Source organism: Giraffa tippelskirchi, chromosome X (genome assembly GCF_054371585.1).
Source record: "Giraffa tippelskirchi isolate mGirTip1 chromosome X, T2T-mGirTip1v1.2.pri, whole genome shotgun sequence".
Taxonomy (NCBI): domain Eukaryota; kingdom Metazoa; phylum Chordata; class Mammalia; order Artiodactyla; family Giraffidae; genus Giraffa; species Giraffa tippelskirchi.
The window spans coordinates 114,134,048-114,153,098 of record NC_137289.1 but is presented as its reverse complement, the minus strand read 5'-3'; the positions used below and the strand labels follow the sequence as shown (position 1 = coordinate 114,153,098).

The window sequence follows — 19,051 nt, the reverse complement described above, 5'->3', positions numbered from 1 at the left end:
TTTTGGTCAATATATAGTATTAGAAAGGCCTCACTTTTAGGTGGAAACCCACTCCAGTATTCTTGCCTGGGAAATCCTATGGACAGAGGAGTCTGGCGGGCTACAGTCCATGGGGTTGCAAGAATCAGAGATGACTGAGCGACTAAACCACAACCACACACTTGTGGAAGGGAGGTAAAGGAATTAAACAGAATTCTGGCCCTCAAAGAGCTTTAGGTATGTAGAAAAGGCTTAGAATGAGTAGGTGATTTCAAGGAGGGCTAGCAGATAGAAGAGCAGCTCTGGAATTTATAGCCTGAACTTTTTGGAAATACTTTGAAAAAGGAAGAGGGATGAGTCCATATGGCTACATTCAAGTGTGAAATTTTAAAAACTGATCTGTTATGATCGATGTGAGAATAGTGTTCTCTTTAAGGAAGGGGGAGGGTAAGAGGTAGCCTTCTGGGGGTTCTAGAAATATCTTGATCTAGGTTTTAGGTTTCATGTATGTGTTAAGATGTAATAAAATTTTTAGAAACTGATGTTTTTAAAAGTACCTAAACTTACACTTATAAAATGTATATTTTAGACTTACAACTTATACTTAAAATTTTTCCTTGGATATAAGTAAATTGTTTTAATTTTGTATACCATAAAGATCAAGTCATATTTACATTTGCTTAGTTAATGACACGTCACATCAGCTTCTCATCTTTGAGGTAACTATACTTAGGGAGATGTCCTGTGGTCATATACGTTTCCATCCTTTGCTTTCCTTTCTCATTGTTTCATGTCAAATGCAAGCTATTCTGCTAAGGAGGAAAAACACAGGTCTTTTGTGTCTGTAGACAACACTGTTCCCAGTAGTCGACAAACTCCACTGTAGCAGGAAACTGAGTCTACCCCTTTGGAGCAAGTGTTCCCATTTTGTATCATTCCAACATCATTCACAAGTAGTACAGATCATTCTTTCTTAGGCTTCGAACACCCTGAAGTTTTCAGCAGGTAATTTTTGATTACTGAGCAGTGTTCCCTAAATTCCTAAGAAAAAAAGAAGTGTAATAATTTTACCATGTTAAAAAGATCACAATAAGTTTATCACCTCACCATAATCTAATTATTAACAAATGGCAGAAGAAATCTTCTGGGTTTAAAAATAGCTTTATTTAGCATACCCAAATCACAGAAACATAAGAAAAACCTTACCTGGAATGAACATAAAATAGTTAAATACCATAATTTAATGTAAACCAGCTGTTTAAAAATGTGAAATATTATCAAATACATGCTATTTACACAGAACCAAGGTAAAGCTCCCTCCACAGTTATTGTATCAGATCATCAATCTTGAAGTTATCATTAACAGTGAATCAAACACAGCATCTGTATTTGTACTGGTCAATAGGAAAAAGAGAAATCATTTAATTTAAACAGATACAATTCATTGTGACATTCAAAGCAGGGAGGCAGAAAAATGCCAGTTCTAGGATTCCAGACACAAGCACTGCAGGTGGAGGTCCGGAAACCGATCCACTAGCAGACCAGTTAGCCCATTCTTTCATGTAAATATACACTGGTTGATTCAATGTAGTTACTTCTTAAGAAAGGTACTAAATAGATCTGTAAAAATAAACATTTATTAAAGATGATCAAAGGTGAATGTAATATCAGTCAGGTAAGAAAGGCTAAAGCATAAAAATAGACACTATTCCAGACAAGCCCCTTTAATTATAACAAATGTTAAGAAACTCAGTGTACAAAACCAGATAGGGTAGCAAAAGGGTTTCTAAAAAGGTCAAACCCAAACCAAGATCAAACAAAACTAACCTAAGAGACTGTTTCTTAAAGAAAGTATTTTGTTTATGTTAGACATTTGCTTAGCCTGTCATTATCACGTGAATGCGGCCATGAGACCTGTGGCTAATGTCAGTTAGCACTGTGGAATAGTGTGTTCTCTGACATGGTCTAAAAAGCTGTAGCCATTGATCAATGTAAGCATTTGGCTTTTGCTTCAAGGATCAACATTCATTCTTATACTTAAATTCAGGTATCTCTAAGAGGCAGCGTTAAATTCACTATCAGGAGTTTAGAATGTAAAATTAAATGGCAATTATGCATAGTTAGTAATAGAACATCCTGCTCCTTTGTCTAATCCCGTAATTTTCAAACTTTTGGTCTCCAGACCCCTTTATATTCTTAACATTTGTTGGGGGTCTGGACACCAAAGAGCTTTTGTTTATGAAATTTATAGCTACCAGTATTTGACATATTAGAAAGTAAAAGTGAAAAAAAAAATTAAGTACTTATTGATTTAAAAATATAAAAGTCCCCAAATTAAAAAGTCCATTACATGCTAACATAAACAATTTTAAAGAAAATAGCTATATATTCTAAAACAAACAAAATCATGGGAAAATGACTTTAACGTTTTTAACAACTTTTTGAGAGAGAAAGTAAAAAGACAATATATTGGTGTTATTATGAAAATAGTGTTGGTCTCACAGATCCCCCTCAAATTTGAATGTTCTCAAGGACTCCCGAGGGGCTCACTGGCCATGTGTTGAGAACTGCTGGTTTAATCGAAGGCCTGATATTAATGACAAAAGAAAAAGTCCACGCAAAAGGAGCCTTAATTTTTCTTTAAACCAAAATACATTACTGGCTCAAACACTCCCACTCTCAGCTTTAAGTAGAAGCCAGAGATTACCATGTACTCAGAGCCAAATTCAAAACAATACTGTCATTTCTGCTGAGACCAGGTTCAAGATTTATTAATTTTTAGTCCATCCATGAAAGGTGTATAACCTATTATTTAAACACAGTCAGCGGTAGTTCCAACATTTGCTTGCTCCTGTTTGTGCTGAGCGCACAGTTGTCATTAAGTAGGCCCAGCATTGGTATAGACCAGAGAATGACAGGTGTTGAACTAAGAGCCCACACACACAAATCAGGAACCTGTGAGCCACTAATGGAGCAGCCTACTCTATTTCTCACTCTCTGAAAACTCAGATACATTTTAGGGAAACAGAAAATCCTTCCCCCATGAGAGCAACGAGAACAATGCTGTGACCTTACACCTAGAGTGCTCTTCCCGTCTTACAAATGACTTTCACACATACCATCTCATTGCATCCTTTTAAAGCCCCAGGAGAAAGGCAGGGCGAATGATACTATCGCCATTTCAGAGGTAAGGAAGGAGCTTGAGGGTCAGATATGGGTCTTTCCCAAAGTAGCCTGGCAAGGGTATGGCAGAGTGGGATCTGAATTCAGGTCATCTAACTCCTAGTTCAAGGTCCTCCCAAGCAGTCCTCCTCCTTAGGGTTTAGGGGAGTCTGCAGGGGGGGTGGGGGAGTGGGGTGGAGATGGAGGCCACAGGACATGATGCTTCCAAAACCTGCTTGCCTTCTGCCTGATCAACCATTTTGTCCAACACTAAGGAGTCGTGGGAGTGGCACAGAAATCTGACCGATATAATGCATTTTCCATCAGTGCATGTATAACTGTTGGACTTTTTCTTCTTTCCTAGCCAGTTTATGTTGGCAGTTCATTCACAGCCTGTTCCCCCTGCTCCAAAGATTTTCAATAAAAATTCTGCAGTTAAAAAAATCTGAAAATACAAAATGAAATAGCAACCGTGAGATGTGTTTGCAGCTATAACTAGATTTATTGTGCGCCTGGCACAACATGGACTTTGCAGTCTTCCTCTGCAACTGGAGAATAATCCAGAAATCACAGTTCTTAATTTAAGGGAAAATTTCCTGGTAATCATCTTGAGACAAAGGCTTCACTCTATACAAAAACATTAAGAAAATAATTCCAAGGGTTTTAAATTCTTACTTGCTAGAAGATTCTGGGGTGGTAGGAGAGCGACTAGAGTAAAAGGCAATATAACATGGAGAAAAAAAGTGTTGTCAATGAGCCAAGGAGAAGTCTGCATCCATTCTGTCATCGATTAGAGTATCTACTTGAGAAATGATTCTTTTGCCAGGAAATCCACTCCACCAAGATGTTAATACAAATAGCATGCGACATTCAAGGACACTAAGCAAACACTGTTTAATTTTTGTAGGGGAGGCAGTCAATTACAGCACCAAAATCCCTCCTGTGAAAGTAGCCAAAAGCCATGAAGGACCAATGATTTTCTTGCTGTCCACTAGGAACAAGGTATCAATTATTATGCCTTCCTTCTCTCTCTGTCACCTTCTGAGATGTTCCTCAAGTCAAGACTGACTATATGCATTTTTTTTTCCCTTTTAAGGAAGTTGAAGAAGGTTAACAAAAGCCTGTAAAAATTGAAAAGCAGGCTAAGTTCATCTTATTTTCAAGATTCAACAGCATGTTGCTGTTACATAAATTGTTGGTGCCTTCCCCCAACCCCCAATTTTGGTGAGTAATGTTCTCTTTACAGGTGATTTAGATAGATGTTAATGACTTTTTAAGACAGGTGCCCATATTACTGGGCTGATGTACACACACATATATGTGCATGTACATATATACATAAACATACATGCGCACACACCGATGTACACCTCCTAGGAAGACCTCCACTAGTATTTTTCCCTCTTCACATATTTCCATTAGCAAAAATGAGCATGGATAAAGAGTTTAGAGTGGGGAACAAAACTAATGAAAATCAAATTGGAGAATATGAAGTGGTATGCTGTCAGAGTCCAGTAAGTCAGATGCACATGTATGTAGTGGTAAAGTGCTAGAAAGTTCTCTCATTAGTATTTTAAAAATGATTATAGTAAAAAGAAGTTTGCAGTTTCATTTGATGGTGGTGACCACAGGCACCATAGCAATGGCACTGGCTGAGTTGGAGTTGATGATGTCCTCATACTCCGGAGGCGGATCGAGATGAGGTTCTGTTTCACTCCTCCGTAGGTTCATCTGGCCAGTGGCTTCCTCGTAGGTCGGTGGGGGATCGCAGTTGGACAGGCGAGTGGAGACGGAATCTGAGCGCCCAACCACGTATTCCAGGAAGCCTGGGGACAACCCGCTGTTATCAAAGACTTCATCTGGTGGGGGAGGTGTAGTGATAATATTGAGGTGTTGAGGGAAAGGAATATGACCTTCAGTCACTGTCTGTCGGCGAGTCTTGTTTCTTAGGAAGCATCTCCAGATTAGGAAAATGACAAGGAGGATAATGAAGAGGCCAAAGATTAATGGAAAGGTAAGGTAAAACTGAAACCAGTCACTTCCTCTGTTACTCTCTCCTTGTTGTGCTTTCGTGTACGTGTTCCAAAACTCCTTCTGAAAATAGAAGACAAAATTAACTGTAAATCAGCATGATCCAGAGATCGGAAATAGCAAATGAATGCATATCTAGGTTTTATTAATATGATGAAAAGAAAACCCCAAACCAGATTTGTTGGTTCCAGTGACCTGCAGCCTGTATTTTCCCTGAGAAGAAACTGCAGATCATGGTGCTCCCTCTGGACCCTCCCCTAAAATGGGGAGTCAGAACCCAAGGTTTTCAAGACTTGGTGTTTTTTGTATTTTCAGTTATGACATATTGGAAGGGAAAAAAGCATAAGGAATTTTCCCTTTTCCAAATATACCACCTAATATCCTCTTTAATATAGAAGGTAAATACATTTTCCATGTCCAATTATGAGGTTCTTATGAGGGACCCCATCATCATTGTGCTATTTCAGGCTGTTGGAGGCTCTTAGTGCTCAGATGGACTGCCTTGTTTTCCAATAACTCTATTTGGGACTCTTTTCTACCAGGTATTCCTCCCCCACCCCCACCCCCAGCCCCAGAGTACACAGATTTAATGCATCAAAATATTCAATAAGTAGTGGTGATTATAATGAATTCTTGTATATCATGGGCTTCCCAGGTAGCTCAGATGGTAAAGAATCCACCTGCAATGCAGGAGACAAAGAAGACGTGGGTTCGATCCCTGGGATGGGAAGATCCCCTGGAGAAGAGGATGGCTGCCCACTCCAGTATTCTTGCCTGGGAAATCCCATGGACAGAGGAGCCTGGCGGGCTACAGTCCATAGGGTCGCAAAGAGTCAGACACAACTGAGCGATTAACACTTCACTTGTGTATCATAATTCTCTGCTTCAAATTGGAGTAATCTATATCCCAAACCTTGTTACAAACACCACCCCCAATGCTTAAACTTAGTCAATATTTTTTTTTTCTCACCATATTTGTTTGCAGGCTACTGATACTATTTAAACACCTGGCAGAAGGTAAGACTGTGGGCACTAAAACTGTTTGCTTCATAGCACTATCTTTTATTAGTCATAAAGGCTTTTAAAGTACTATGTGGGTCTAAGAATGACCCACAGTGTTCCACACCTAAACTCGGTCATCTTATAAGGTACATTATTATTCCAACATTCTGTGATTCTAAGATAAAAGTTTGATATGCTGTAAGAAATATGGTATGATTTAGTAAAGGCTGTGTGCAGGTGAAAATATGCATGGTGCAACAGTAAAACAAGCCAAGAGTAGAGATACTATAATCCCAAAGTGTATAGCATTTATTCTAGAACAAGACCCCAAACTGGAAATTAAATTTTTATTAGTGAAACAGTCAGTTAATAATCCAGGTTGAAAACTCATGAAGCTTTTTGTAAACAATAAAAGTGTACGCTATTTTTGTATAACTGTTATTTTTAGTATTGCCAACTTTATTACAGAAAATATAGATTGTATAAAAATTTACTAATGCAGAGATATCTGAAAAGGAAAAACCAATCATCTGTAATTACACTGCAAAGATAGAATCACTATTAACATTTTTGGTTTACAACTATTCTCTTCCAACTCTCAGTCGAATCGTTACACAAATGTACATTTTTTAGAAATTTGGAATCAAACTGTACTAAATCTCAATAAAATTTTTATTAATCTACTTATAGAGAGCTACCAAGTATCTACTTTGTAGGTAACTTTCTTAATCCATAGGGATGAGGATTTCTCCTCTCTTTGCCATCTCTCAGATCACCATCTCCTTCCCCTCCATTTAATCTTAACCACAAAACACAAATAATACATGATTTCAAATAATTATATAATGCTAATCTTAGAATAAATTGAATAGAAAATGACTTTTTAATCTTGTCCAGTCACTTTCGGATAATCAATAATACACATGAAAATGGTTCTGTTTTTTTTTCATGCTTGGCTGGTGTAAATCAATTTCTGTGGTTTCCTTGGCACACTTGGGAAAAAGCGGCAAAGTTGTGAATTTTTTTTTTTCCTTTGGGAGAAAAAACTTTAACCCTTGAAAATAAAAGTGTGATTCTGTTTTAAAGACAAAGCTTAGACAAGAATAGAATCATCACACCAGCTTTTTACTTTACCAATAGCAATGCAATTCGCAAGCTGCACCTAATAATGAAGGCATACTTATCATCCCCACTTGCAGATGAGGAAATGGAGGCTCAGAGATGTTACCTTACAATAAAACCAAGGTCCCTTAACACACAAATGTTGGAGCTGGCATTTGAATGCAACAGGCCTGGTGTCAGAACAAAGCAAAAAGCAGTCTGTCCTGATGCATAAGGTATGTCAAACTTGGACAGTTTCCTAGAAAATTCATTCTTTCTCATCATGCTAAATGTGTAGTTTAAAAGCAAGTAACATTCATTGATGTGAATAAAAAGGTACTGCAAGATTTATTTCTTTGGAAACTAGACTTACTTCGTCCTTGAGGCAAGAGAATCAGAGAAATACTCACTTAAAATCAAGTAAAATAACTGTCATTCAAATAGACAAACCAGGTTTATGTCTCTCTAAGCTATTTAAATTGTTCTTTATCTTACTGGAAACAGCCAGAAGATATTCAGAAAGCAAATAAGTGATTTCAAGACTCAGTAAAACAGTGCTTTAGAGGCAATGGAAGTTTATTTAAGAAAGAAAATTTTAATGAAAGAAAGGGATTCAGTAATTTTAGATAAGGCTAAAATTAGATAATGAATCTTAAGGGATCAGAGGGGTCTGGCAAATCATTCAGATATGGATGAACCCTTGCATCCCTGGGATAAATCCCATTTGATCGCGGTGTGTGATCCTTTTAATATACTGTTGGGTTCGCTTTACCGGTATTTTTAGGATTTTTGTGTCTTATGTATGTTTATTAGTGGTAATGACCTGTAATTTTCTTTTTTTGTGGTAACTTTATCTGGTTTGGGTAACAAGGTGATGGTGGTGTCATAGAATGAGTTTGGGAATGTTCCTTCCTCTGCAATTTTGTGGAAGGGTTTCAGAAGGATAGGTGTTAACTCTTCTCCAAATGTTTGATAGAATTCGCCTGTGAAGCCATCTGGTCCTGGACTTTTTGGTTGGGAGGTCTTTTTTCGTACATGTACTTACATATTAATAAATGAGAGATTGTTTTCTTCATGTTTTGAAATACTGATGTCAGGTTTCAGACCCCACGACCTTCCACCAGCACCCTAAAAGATCGGCTCTCATTATGGTAAGCAGACATAGGGATTACAAATCTATGACTTAGCATTTGTTGGGAGTTTTTAAATCACAGTTTCAGTACTTGTGACAGATCTGTTCATATTTTGTATTTCTTCCTAGTTGAATCTTGGGACATTGTACCTTTCTAAGAATTTGTCCATTTTATATAGTTGCCTTATAATCCTCGGTATTTCTGTTGTGTGTGTTGTTAAGTTCTCCTTTTCACTCCTAATGTTAGGTTTGTGCCCTCTCTTTTCTTGATGAGTCTGGCTAAAGGTTTATCAATTATGTTTATCTTTTCAAGGAAGCAGTTTTTAGTTTCACTAATCTTTTCTGTTGTTTTCTATTTATTTGTGCTTTCATCTTTCTTTCTTTCTACTAACTTTGGGGTTGTTTGTTCTTTCTCTAACTGCTATAAGTATAAGGTTAGATTATTTGAGCTTTTTTCTTATTCCCTGAGGTAAGACTGTATTGCTGTAAACTTCCTTGCTTTTGCTGCATCCAATACATTTTGGATTGTCATGCTTTTGTTTACCTAGAGACAAATGAATTATTTTTTTTTTCTTCAGTGATCCATTGGTTGTTATTTGTTGCTTTTCCCTTGTTGCTTTTTATATTTTCTCTAGTTTTTGACAACTATTTCAGACGCAAGAGCCTGAAAAGATAGATGTTTCATCACAGTAGGTAAGTACGTGAAAGATTCTACCAAACCAAATTTGTCACGGTTTTATTATAAAATGTCTGCTTTTCTGATTTGGATTTTCTCAATACCATTTTTAAGTAGAATTTGAGTGACTCAAGGCCTGAAGGACCCTGTTCCTAAATTCAAAGAGTAAAGCCAAGAATATTTTTCCAGTCTTTGAGTAATCAGCTCAGAACCTACCTATGTGGTAAAATTTGGAAGTGGGTGATGTGCCCAGTGAGTTTGTATTGCTGAGAGCCCAGCAGCATTTATACTCAGCACTCATATTCTCCCTTTTATGAACAAGCATGACGGGAAAGGAAAGACCACCAGAGACAAGGGGCAGAAGCCACAATCCTAACTAACTAACTAACTCCAAAAGCTGCCTTGTTGAGAACTAGTCGGAATATTCCAACAAGAGGTCGTTCAACACTATTAGGATTCTTTATCTAGATGGATGTTCTAGGGTAAAAAAAATGCCTGTAAAAGTTACTTTGTGTTCTTTCCTTCATCAAAACAGTAGAACTATGTAGATCTAACTTCTGAGAAAACAAAGACTACTTGTAAATTATGAAGTACAATATAAAAGGTAAGGCATTCTCTTGAAAATTGCCACTTGAGTGTATACAATTTGCTGAGAAGCAATATTTATGATAAGTATGGTGTCAACTTATTTTACTATAAGTCGTACATCATAAATGTAAATGATAAATGTAAATGTAAGTGTAAATGTAAATGATATGGCTGGGGGAGGAAGAACAAGGTACAGTTTTTCTTTTGTTTTATTTTTAATTGGAGGATAATTACTTTACAGTATTGTGATGGTTTCTGCCATACATCAGCATGAATCAGCCACAGATATACATATGTCCACTCCCTTTAAACCTCTCACCCCCCCAGGCTGTCACAGAGCACTGGTTTTGGGTGCCCTGCATCATAGAGCAAATTCCCACTGGCTCTTTTCCATATGGTAATGTATATGTTTCAATACTACTCTCTTAAAAGTCATCCCACCCTCTCCTTCCCCCACTGTGTCTACAAGTCTGTTCTCTATGTCTGTGTCTCCTTTGCTGCCCTGCAAATAGGATCATCAGTACCATGTTTCTAGATTCCATATATATGCAATATGATATTTGTCTTCTCTTTTTGACTTAACTTCACCCACCTCATTAGAACTGACTCAAATGTGTTCAGAAGTTACAGTTCTAGCTTTTAAAAAATAATTATGGGGATTATTATTTTGCTAGGTAGTTTACATAAAGTAAAAAACTCTGTAATTTAGGTATAATAGTAATGGTTGTAAAACTGTGAAGGATTAGATTCAGGATATTTGAGGTGGGAACTGATAGCCGTCCCAGTATAAGAGGCAACAGGCGAACTCTCAAGTCCCAAAATATCCCTTGTAAGCAGCATTAAAAACTGACTGGTAAAAATCCATTATTTTAGGGTTGCAGTTGAATATACCAATGTAGGAAGGCCCAGACTGCACTTCCTTCTGTGGACACATCAGATCTACACAGGGAACAGTTGTTTTCTGGAAAAAACCTAAAAAAACGAGCAGAGCAACTTCTCATCAGGTGAACCAGGAAAAAACCCTACATTGAGGTGGGTAGGAAAGGCTGGGATACACCCTCCCCATAAACCCCACCCGTCGTGTGAGGATATCATTGGGAGGGATCTCAGAAACATGAGCTGTTCTCCTTGAGGAGTAAAGGATTTGAGCTCACGTGGGGGCACCCCGACTGTACTTAGCAGGATGGGAGCAGACTCAGGGCAGCAGCAGCCAACTCAGAAGCACCCAGACTTCCTGTGAAAGAGACTCACTTGCTGATCTTTAAGCATCAATCGGCCTGAGGCACAGGCCTCTGAGATAACATAGACATCTTTTAGGCTTAACGCAATGCTCTGGGGGTGGAGGACGGCAGGGGCCACCTTGGCATTCTGGAAAGGGGCTTGTACCTTTGTGTGCAGCCCCAATTTCTGAGGGTTCTCTCTGGGTGTCTGGCTCTGGTAGGGCCTGTGCACACAGGTCACCCAGGGCGGAGCAAGAAGTTGCACTGAGGTGCCAAGTCCTCCTGGGAAAGAGGCTTTATGTCACAGCTGTGGCATGAGGGGCAGATTTCTATGGAAACATACAGCTAAGGCCCCCTATAGTCCTCTCCAGAGCACCAGCACCTCCCAGAGGGGAGCTTGTACATGTGTCTGCTGCCCCCTAATCCCCTGGCTGTGATGGCTAGCAGGTCCTGTGTTTGTGAACCTCTCGATAGTGGAACAGATGATATAATAGTTCCTGGCTGGCTACCACTCTCAGGGAATAGCACAGACAACAAGATTGAAACATAGCCCAATTGTTTTGTGTGAAAAATCCTTCTTTGCTTGTCTTAGAGCTTCAGGCTGAGGAGCAAGATTCTGGTTTGGTGCTTATATATAGGGAGTTCTGAGGGCTCTCTGTGGATGAAGGCCAGTGGATGGTGCCTTTGCACTCTCCCACCACGCTGCTGGTAGTCAGATGACATACCCTTGTGGTGCCACAGGACTAAAGAGTATGTTCGCGCATTTTAAAAGCTGCTGTTTGAGGTCTGGCTTCTCCTCATCAGCCTGAATGTAGGTGCTGATGGTGATCCTCTTCTTTGGGTCACTGAAATGTCTTGGCACACCTCCAAGGACTGGGAGCCATTAGAAATAAAATGGGCTGCTTGAACAATCACAAAGGTTTGACAGGCAACCAAGAGCTAGGACAGGGTTGAATGTCAAGGTTCTTCTTGTGTAGACTACTACTTCAAGACTGGAAGAGGTGGTGGTTTCATCTACTAAATAGAAACCAACACAGAGAGTCAAGGAAAATGAAGAGAGGAATGATGAAACATCAGAAAAAAACCTTGAACGAAACAGAGGTAAGTGACTTATGTGATGAAAAGTTCAAAACAATGATCATAAAGGTGCTATTGAACAAAGGAAAGGAATGGGCACACACAGTGAAAACGTCAAATGGAAGTTACAGAGCTGAAGAATACACTAGAGGAGTTCAACAGCAGACTAGATGAAGCAGAAAAGGTCAATGCATTTGAAGACAGGTGAGTGAAACTCACCCAGTCAGAGCAGCAAAAAGAAAAAAAAAAAACGAATGAAGATAGCTTAAAAGACTTTGGGGACAACATTGAATTGACTTAAGATTTGCATTTTAGGGAGGTGCCAGGAGGAGGAGAGAGAGAAAGGCGAGGAAAGATACTTTAAAGAAAGAATGGGGAAGGAAACAGACATCCAGATTGGGTCCATCTTGTTTGGATTTCTCCAGGTTTCCCAAAGAGACACACACCAAGACAGATTATAATTAAAAAGATTAAAGTTAAGGAGAGACTTTTAAAAGCAGCAAAAGAAAAACAATATGTAGCATACATAAGACCAGCAATAGATTTTTCAGCAGAAATGTTGAAGGCCAGGACAGAGCGGCATGATATATTCAAAGTGCTGAAAGGAAAAAAACTTCCAACCAAGAATACACTCCCCATCTAAATAGTTATTCAGAGTTGGGAAGAGGGTTTTTTGGACAAGCAAAAGGTAAATCACCAGCCTTATAAGAAATGTTACAGAATTTTCTTTAAGCTGAAAAAGAGGGTACTAATTAAATCTCACTGGTAAAGGTAAATAATGTAATAAAATGTAATAAAAAGGTACATAATGTAGTGAAATGGTAGATTAATCATTTATAAAGCCAGTATGAGTGTTAAAAGACAAAAGTAGTAGTAAAAATAACTAACTACAATCCCATTACTGTTGACCCTTGAACAACACAGGGGTTAGATGTGCCAACCCCTCTACCCACTTGAAAATTCCCATAGAACAGTTCCACATCTGTAGATTCAACCAAGCGTACACTGTGTAGTCCTATAGTACAAATTTAGTGAAAAAAAAATCCATGTATAAGTGAGCCTGTGCAGTTCAAACCCATGTTGTTCAAGGGTTAACTGTATGTAAGGGATATACAAGATACAAAGATGTAAAATGTGATATGAAAAGCATAACAGGGGGAAGGAATAAGAATCTAGAACTTCAGAGTGTGTTCAAATTTACAACAACTGAAGTTGATAACTTATATGTGTAAGCCTCATGGTAGCCACAAAGCAAAAACCTATAGTAGACACTTAGGATAAAGCGTACTATTAAAGAAAATCACAAAGGAAAAGAACAACAGAGGAATGACTAGAGGAACTGCAAAGCAGTAAGAAAACATTTAACCAACAAAACAGCAATAAATATATACCTATACTTCGTTGTTGCAAGACATAATCGACCTGGGAATTTTTGCAGAAGCTAGTAACTGTGGCCAGTGATTTGTTATGTAAATGAATATTGAATACCTGCATTTGAGTAAAAAAAGTGTTTTTTTTTTTTTTTGGACTTATGCATGTCTTACTAAAGCATTCTAATATTTCATTAGAGGCAGTATAGCTGGCACTCTGTGCAGGAGGACAGAACATCTATTTCAAACATACTGTTTCATTGCTCTTTACCCTGGAAGGACAGTCTGTACTTTCTAGTGGCATTTTTCTTTAGTCCTGTGGGTATTATTTCACCTCAAGTGTGTTCTTTTACCTGGAGTTGACAAGGTGGATCTTGTTAAAATGAGAAATTTCTCTATGTGTCAGTTTTGAAAATGTTATAGTAATACACTGTGTTTATAACATATGCAAGGTTGGAACAAAAACCTAACAGAGCAAAATGTGAATGATAATAACAACTATAAGTTGTATAATAAACCCCTGATCAGTGTTAAGCTCTAACAACTTTATGCATTAATGCTAATTGTATCACTTTCTAAAAACATATTGATATGTGTTTGATATGTGCAGCTGCATGGGCACAGGAGGGCCAAGAGGAGCTACTCCACATTCAAGGTCAAGAGGGACAGCCGTGAAGAGATACCCCACATCCAAGGTAAGAGAAACCCAGGTAAGATGGTAGGTGTTGTGAGAGGACATCAGAGGGCAGACACACTGAAACTATAATCACAGAAAACTAGCCAATCTGATCACACCGTCCACAGCCTTGTCTAACTCACTGAAACTAAGCCATGCCGTGTGGGGCCACCCAAGACGGACGGGTCATGGTGGAGAGGTCTGATGGAATGTGGTCCACTGGAGAAGGGCATGGCAAATCACTTGCCTTAAGAACCCCATGAACAGTATGAAAAGGCAAAAAGATAGGACACTGAAAGAGGAACTCCCCGGGTCGGTAGGTTCCCAATATGCTACTGGAGATCAGTGGAGAAATAACTCCAGAAAGAATGATGGGATGGAGCAAAAGCAAAAACAATACCCAGCTGTGGATGTGACTTGATAGAAGCAAAGTCCGATGCTGTAAAGAGCAATATTGCATAGGAACCTGGAATGTTAGGTCCATGAGTCAAGGCAAATTGGAAGTGGTCAAACAGGAGATGGCAAGAGTGAACGTTGACATTCGAGGAATCAGCGAACTAAGATGGAGTGGAATGGGTGAATTTAACTCTGATGACCATTATATCTACTACTATGGGCAGGAGTCCCTTAGAAGAAATGGAGTAGCCATCATGGTCAACAAGAGAGTCTGAAATGCAGTAATTGGATGCATTCTCAAAAACGACAGAATGATCTCTGCATGTTTCCAAGGCAAACCATTCAATATCACGGTAATCCTAGTCTATGCCCCAACCGGTAATGCTGAAGAAGTTGAAGTTGAATGGTTCTTTGAAGGTCTACAAGACCTTTTAGAATGAACACCCAAAACAGATGTCCTTTTCATTCTAGGGGACTGGAATGCAAAAGTAGGAAGTCAAGAAACACCTGGAGTAACAGGCAAATTTGGCCTTGGAGTACAGAATGAAGCAGGGCAAAGGCTCATAGAGTTTTGCCAAGAGAACGTACTGGTCATAGCAAACACCCTCTTCCAACAACACAAGAGAAGACTCTACACATGGACATCACCAGATGGCCAACACCAAAATCAGATTGATTATATTCTTTGCAGCCATAGATGGAGAAGCTCTATACGGTCAGCAAAAACAAGACCAGGAGTGGACGTGGCTCAGATCATGAACTCCTTATTGCCAAATTCAGACTTAAATACAAGAAAGTAGGGGAAACCACTAGACCATTCAGGTATGACCTGAATCAAATCCCTTATGATGATTATACAGTGGAAGTGACAAATAGATTTAAGGGACTAGATCTGATAGACAGAGTGCCTGATGAACTATGGACGGAGGTTCATGACATTGTACAGGAGACCGGGATCAAGACAATCCCCATGGAAAAAGAAATGCAAAAAAGCAAAATGGCTGTCTGAGGAGGTCTTACAAGTAGCTGTGAAAAGAAGAGAAGCGAAAAGCAAAGGAGAAAAGGAAAGATATTCCCATCTGAATGCAGAGTTCCAAAGAATAGCAAGGAGAGATAAGAAAGCCTTCCTCAGCAATGAATGCAAAGAAATAGAGGAAAACAACAGAATGAGAAAGACTAGAGATCTCTTCAAGAAAACTAGAGATACCAAGGGAATATTTCATGCAAAGATGGGCTCAATAAAGGACAGAAATGGTATGGACCTAACAGAAGCAGAAGATATTAAGAAGAGGTGGCAAGAATACATAGAAGAACTGTAGAAAAAAGATCTTCACGAACTGGATAATCACAATGGTGTGGTCACTCACCTAGACCCAGACATCCTGGAATGTTAAGTCAAGTGGACCTTAGGAAGCATCACTACAAACAAAGCTAGTGGAGGTGATGGAATTCCAGTTGAGCTATTTCAAATCCTCAAAGATGATGCTGTGAAAGTGCTGCACTCAATATGCCAGCAAATCTGGAAAACTCAGCAGTGGCCACAGGACTGGAAAAGGTCAGTGTTCATTCCAATCCCAAAGAAAGGCAATGCCAAAGAATGCTCAAACTGCCGCACAATTGGACTCATCTCACATGCTAGTAAAGTAATGCTCAAAATTCTCCAAGCCAGGCTTCAGCAATATGTGAACTGTGAATTTCCAGATGTTCAAGCTGGTTTTAGAAAAGGCAGAGGAACCAGAGACCAAATCGCCAACATCTGTTGCATCATAGTAAAAGTAAGAGAGTTCCAGAAAAACATCTATTTCTGCTTTATTGACTGTGCCAACACCTTTGACTGTGTGGATCACAATAAACTGTGGAAAATTCTGAAAGAGATGGGACTACCAGACCATCTGACCTGTCTCTTGAGAAACCTGTATGCAGGTCAGGAAGCAACAGCTAGAACTGGACATGGAACAACAGACTGGTTCCAAATAGGAAAAGGAGTACGTCAAGGCTGTATATTGTCACCCTGCTTATTTAACTTATATGCAGAGTACGTCATGAGAAACGCTGGCCTGGAAGAAACACAAGCTGGAATCAAGATTGCCGGGAGAAATATCAATAACCTCAGATATGCGGATGACACCACCCTTATGGCAGAAAGCGAAGAAGAACTAAAGAGCCTCTTGATGAAAGTAAAAGAGGAGAGTGAAAAAGTTGGCTTAAAGCTCAACATTCAGAAAACTAAGATCATGGCATCTGGTCCCATCACTTCATGGCAAATAGATGGGGAAACAATGTCAGACCTTATTGTTTGGGGCTCCAAAATCACTAAAGATGCTTACTCCTTGGAAGGAAGGTTATGACCAACCTGGATAGCATATTTAAAAGCAGAGACATTACTTTGCCAACAAAGGTCCGTCTAGTCAAGGCTATGGTTTTTCCAGTGGTCATGTATGGATGTGAGAGTTGGACGGTGAAGAAAGCTGAGTGCCGAAGAATTGATGCTTTTGAACTGTGGTGTTGGAGAAGATTCTTGAGAGTCCCTTGGACTGCAAGGAGATCCAATCAGTCCATCCTAAAGGAGATCAGTCCTGGGTGTTCATTTGAAGGACTGATGTTGAAGCTGAAACTCCAATACTTTGGCCACCTGATGCGAAGAGCTGACTCATTGGAAAAGACCCTGATGCTGGGAAAGATTGAGGGCAGGAGGAGAAGGGGATGACAGAGGATGAGATGGCTGGATGGCATCACCGACTCGATGGACATGGTTTTGGGAAATATACAAACACCAATACTGAATCATGACTAGAAAATATGAACAATTACTAGTGAGGAGATTATTTTTAAAACCTCCCAACAAAAGACAAGGACCAGACCGTTTCACTGGTAAAATGTACAAAACATTCAAAGAATTATTAATACCAATCCTTCTCAAATACTTCCCCCAAAAAGAGGAGGAACACTGCTTACTTGAGGTCTGGTGAGCTGCTGTGTGCTTTCACATACTGCCTCGGTTGTATACTGTGCTCAGGATCTTATCCCCAAGTTTCATGGCTGTTATAACAACTTAGCAGTATACCTAGAGCAGTGTGCTCAAGGGCGAGGTGAGTAGACCATTAATTATAGAGACTTTAATTGACTAAATTTACTATGGATGTGTGTGAGGGTACTCCATACCTCAAGGCCAAGGAGAGCTCATGAAGGCAGACTGGATCACCAGACTGTTGTCACTGCCCAAGGGGAGGCTCTGGGTTAAAGGCAGGATGAAAGGATTCCTATAGGTAAGGAAGATGAGAGACCTCTTCTTGTGACAATCACGTTGGTTTGACATGCCTGGACTGACAGACTTAACCCAGAACACAGAGAGAGCCTTGTGACAGGAAACTGGTGGCTACAATGAAAGGGAAACTACAACAAGAGGCCTACAGTCTCTATGTCACTGCCTCACTCCCAACTGTTGTGCTCTTTGTCCCATGACCTGATGAGATCCCATGGGTGCAGTACTTGCCATGATGTTGCTACACAATGGACAAATATAAGCATCCTGTTGTGAACATCAGGTGCCAGCACCTCCTAACAACTTTAAGGAGGTGTACTAGTGCCTCCTACCAGGAAGCCTGCACAAGCCCCAGGACTAAACTCACACACCAGTGGGCAGATAACAGGAAGAAAATGAGCTGCAATCCTGCAGCCAGCATAAAGGAGACCCCCAAAAGAGAAAGTTAGATAAACTGAGAGATGGCAAATATGTTCCAGGGGAAGGAGAGATGGCAAATATGTTCCAGGGGAAGGAACAAGATAAAAATCCACAAGAAAACCCAAATGAAGTGGAGCTTGGCAACTTACCTAACAAGGATAAAGACAGTGAAGATGTTCCAGGATTTTGGAAAAGATACAAGAGACATTTAACAGTTAAAGAACAAACAAATGAATTAGCGATACAATCACTGGAATGAAAAAGACACTAGAAGGACCTACTAGCAGAATAATTGAGGCAGAACAGTGACTAGTCGGCTGAAAGCATAGTGGAAATCACTGTTGCAGAACAAAATACAGACAGATGAATGAAAATAAATGAGGACAGTCTCAGAGACCTCTGGGACAACATTAAGTGCACCAACATTCCCACTCTAGGGAGTCCCAGAAGAGAGAAAGAAATGCCCTGAGGAAATATTTGAAGTGATAATAGACAAAAACTCCCCTAACATGAGAAAGGAAACAAAGTCCACTAAATACACAGAGTCCCAGGTATGACAAACTTATGGAGGAACATGCTGAGACACATACTAATCAAACTGAAAATAATTATAAAGCCAAAAAATATTAACAAATAATAAAGGGAAACGCAATAAATAACATACCAGGGAACTCCCATAAGGTTATTAGCTGGTTTTTCAGCAGACATTCTGCAGGCCAGAAGTGAGAAGCATGATTTATTTAAAGTGATGAAAGGCAAGAAATAATAGCCAAGAATAGTCTGCCCAGCAAAGTTCTCATTCAGATTTGTCAGAAAAATCAAAATGTTTACAGACAAGCAGAAGCTAATGGAATTCAGCACCATGAGACCATCTTTACATCAAAGCCTAAAGGAACTTCTCTGGGGCAGGAAGAAAAAAAAAAAAAAAAAAGGCCACAACCAGAAACAAGAAAATTACC

At 39.4% G+C, this 19,051-nt stretch overlaps 1 protein-coding gene across 1 annotated transcript in view; it reads right to left on the bottom strand.

The window, feature by feature from the left end:
* Positions 1 to 1,124: 1,124 nt before the first annotated feature.
* The window catches only part of PRRG1 (proline rich and Gla domain 1), a 147,825-nt gene continuing 129,898 nt past the window's right edge, over positions 1,125 to 19,051 (bottom strand). The window contains exon 5 of the mRNA XM_081564085.1: positions 1,125 to 5,235. Within this exon, the coding sequence (XP_081420211.1) occupies positions 4,750 to 5,235 (486 nt within the window). The 3' untranslated portion in view covers positions 1,125 to 4,749. The remainder of the gene's footprint in view (positions 5,236 to 19,051) is intronic.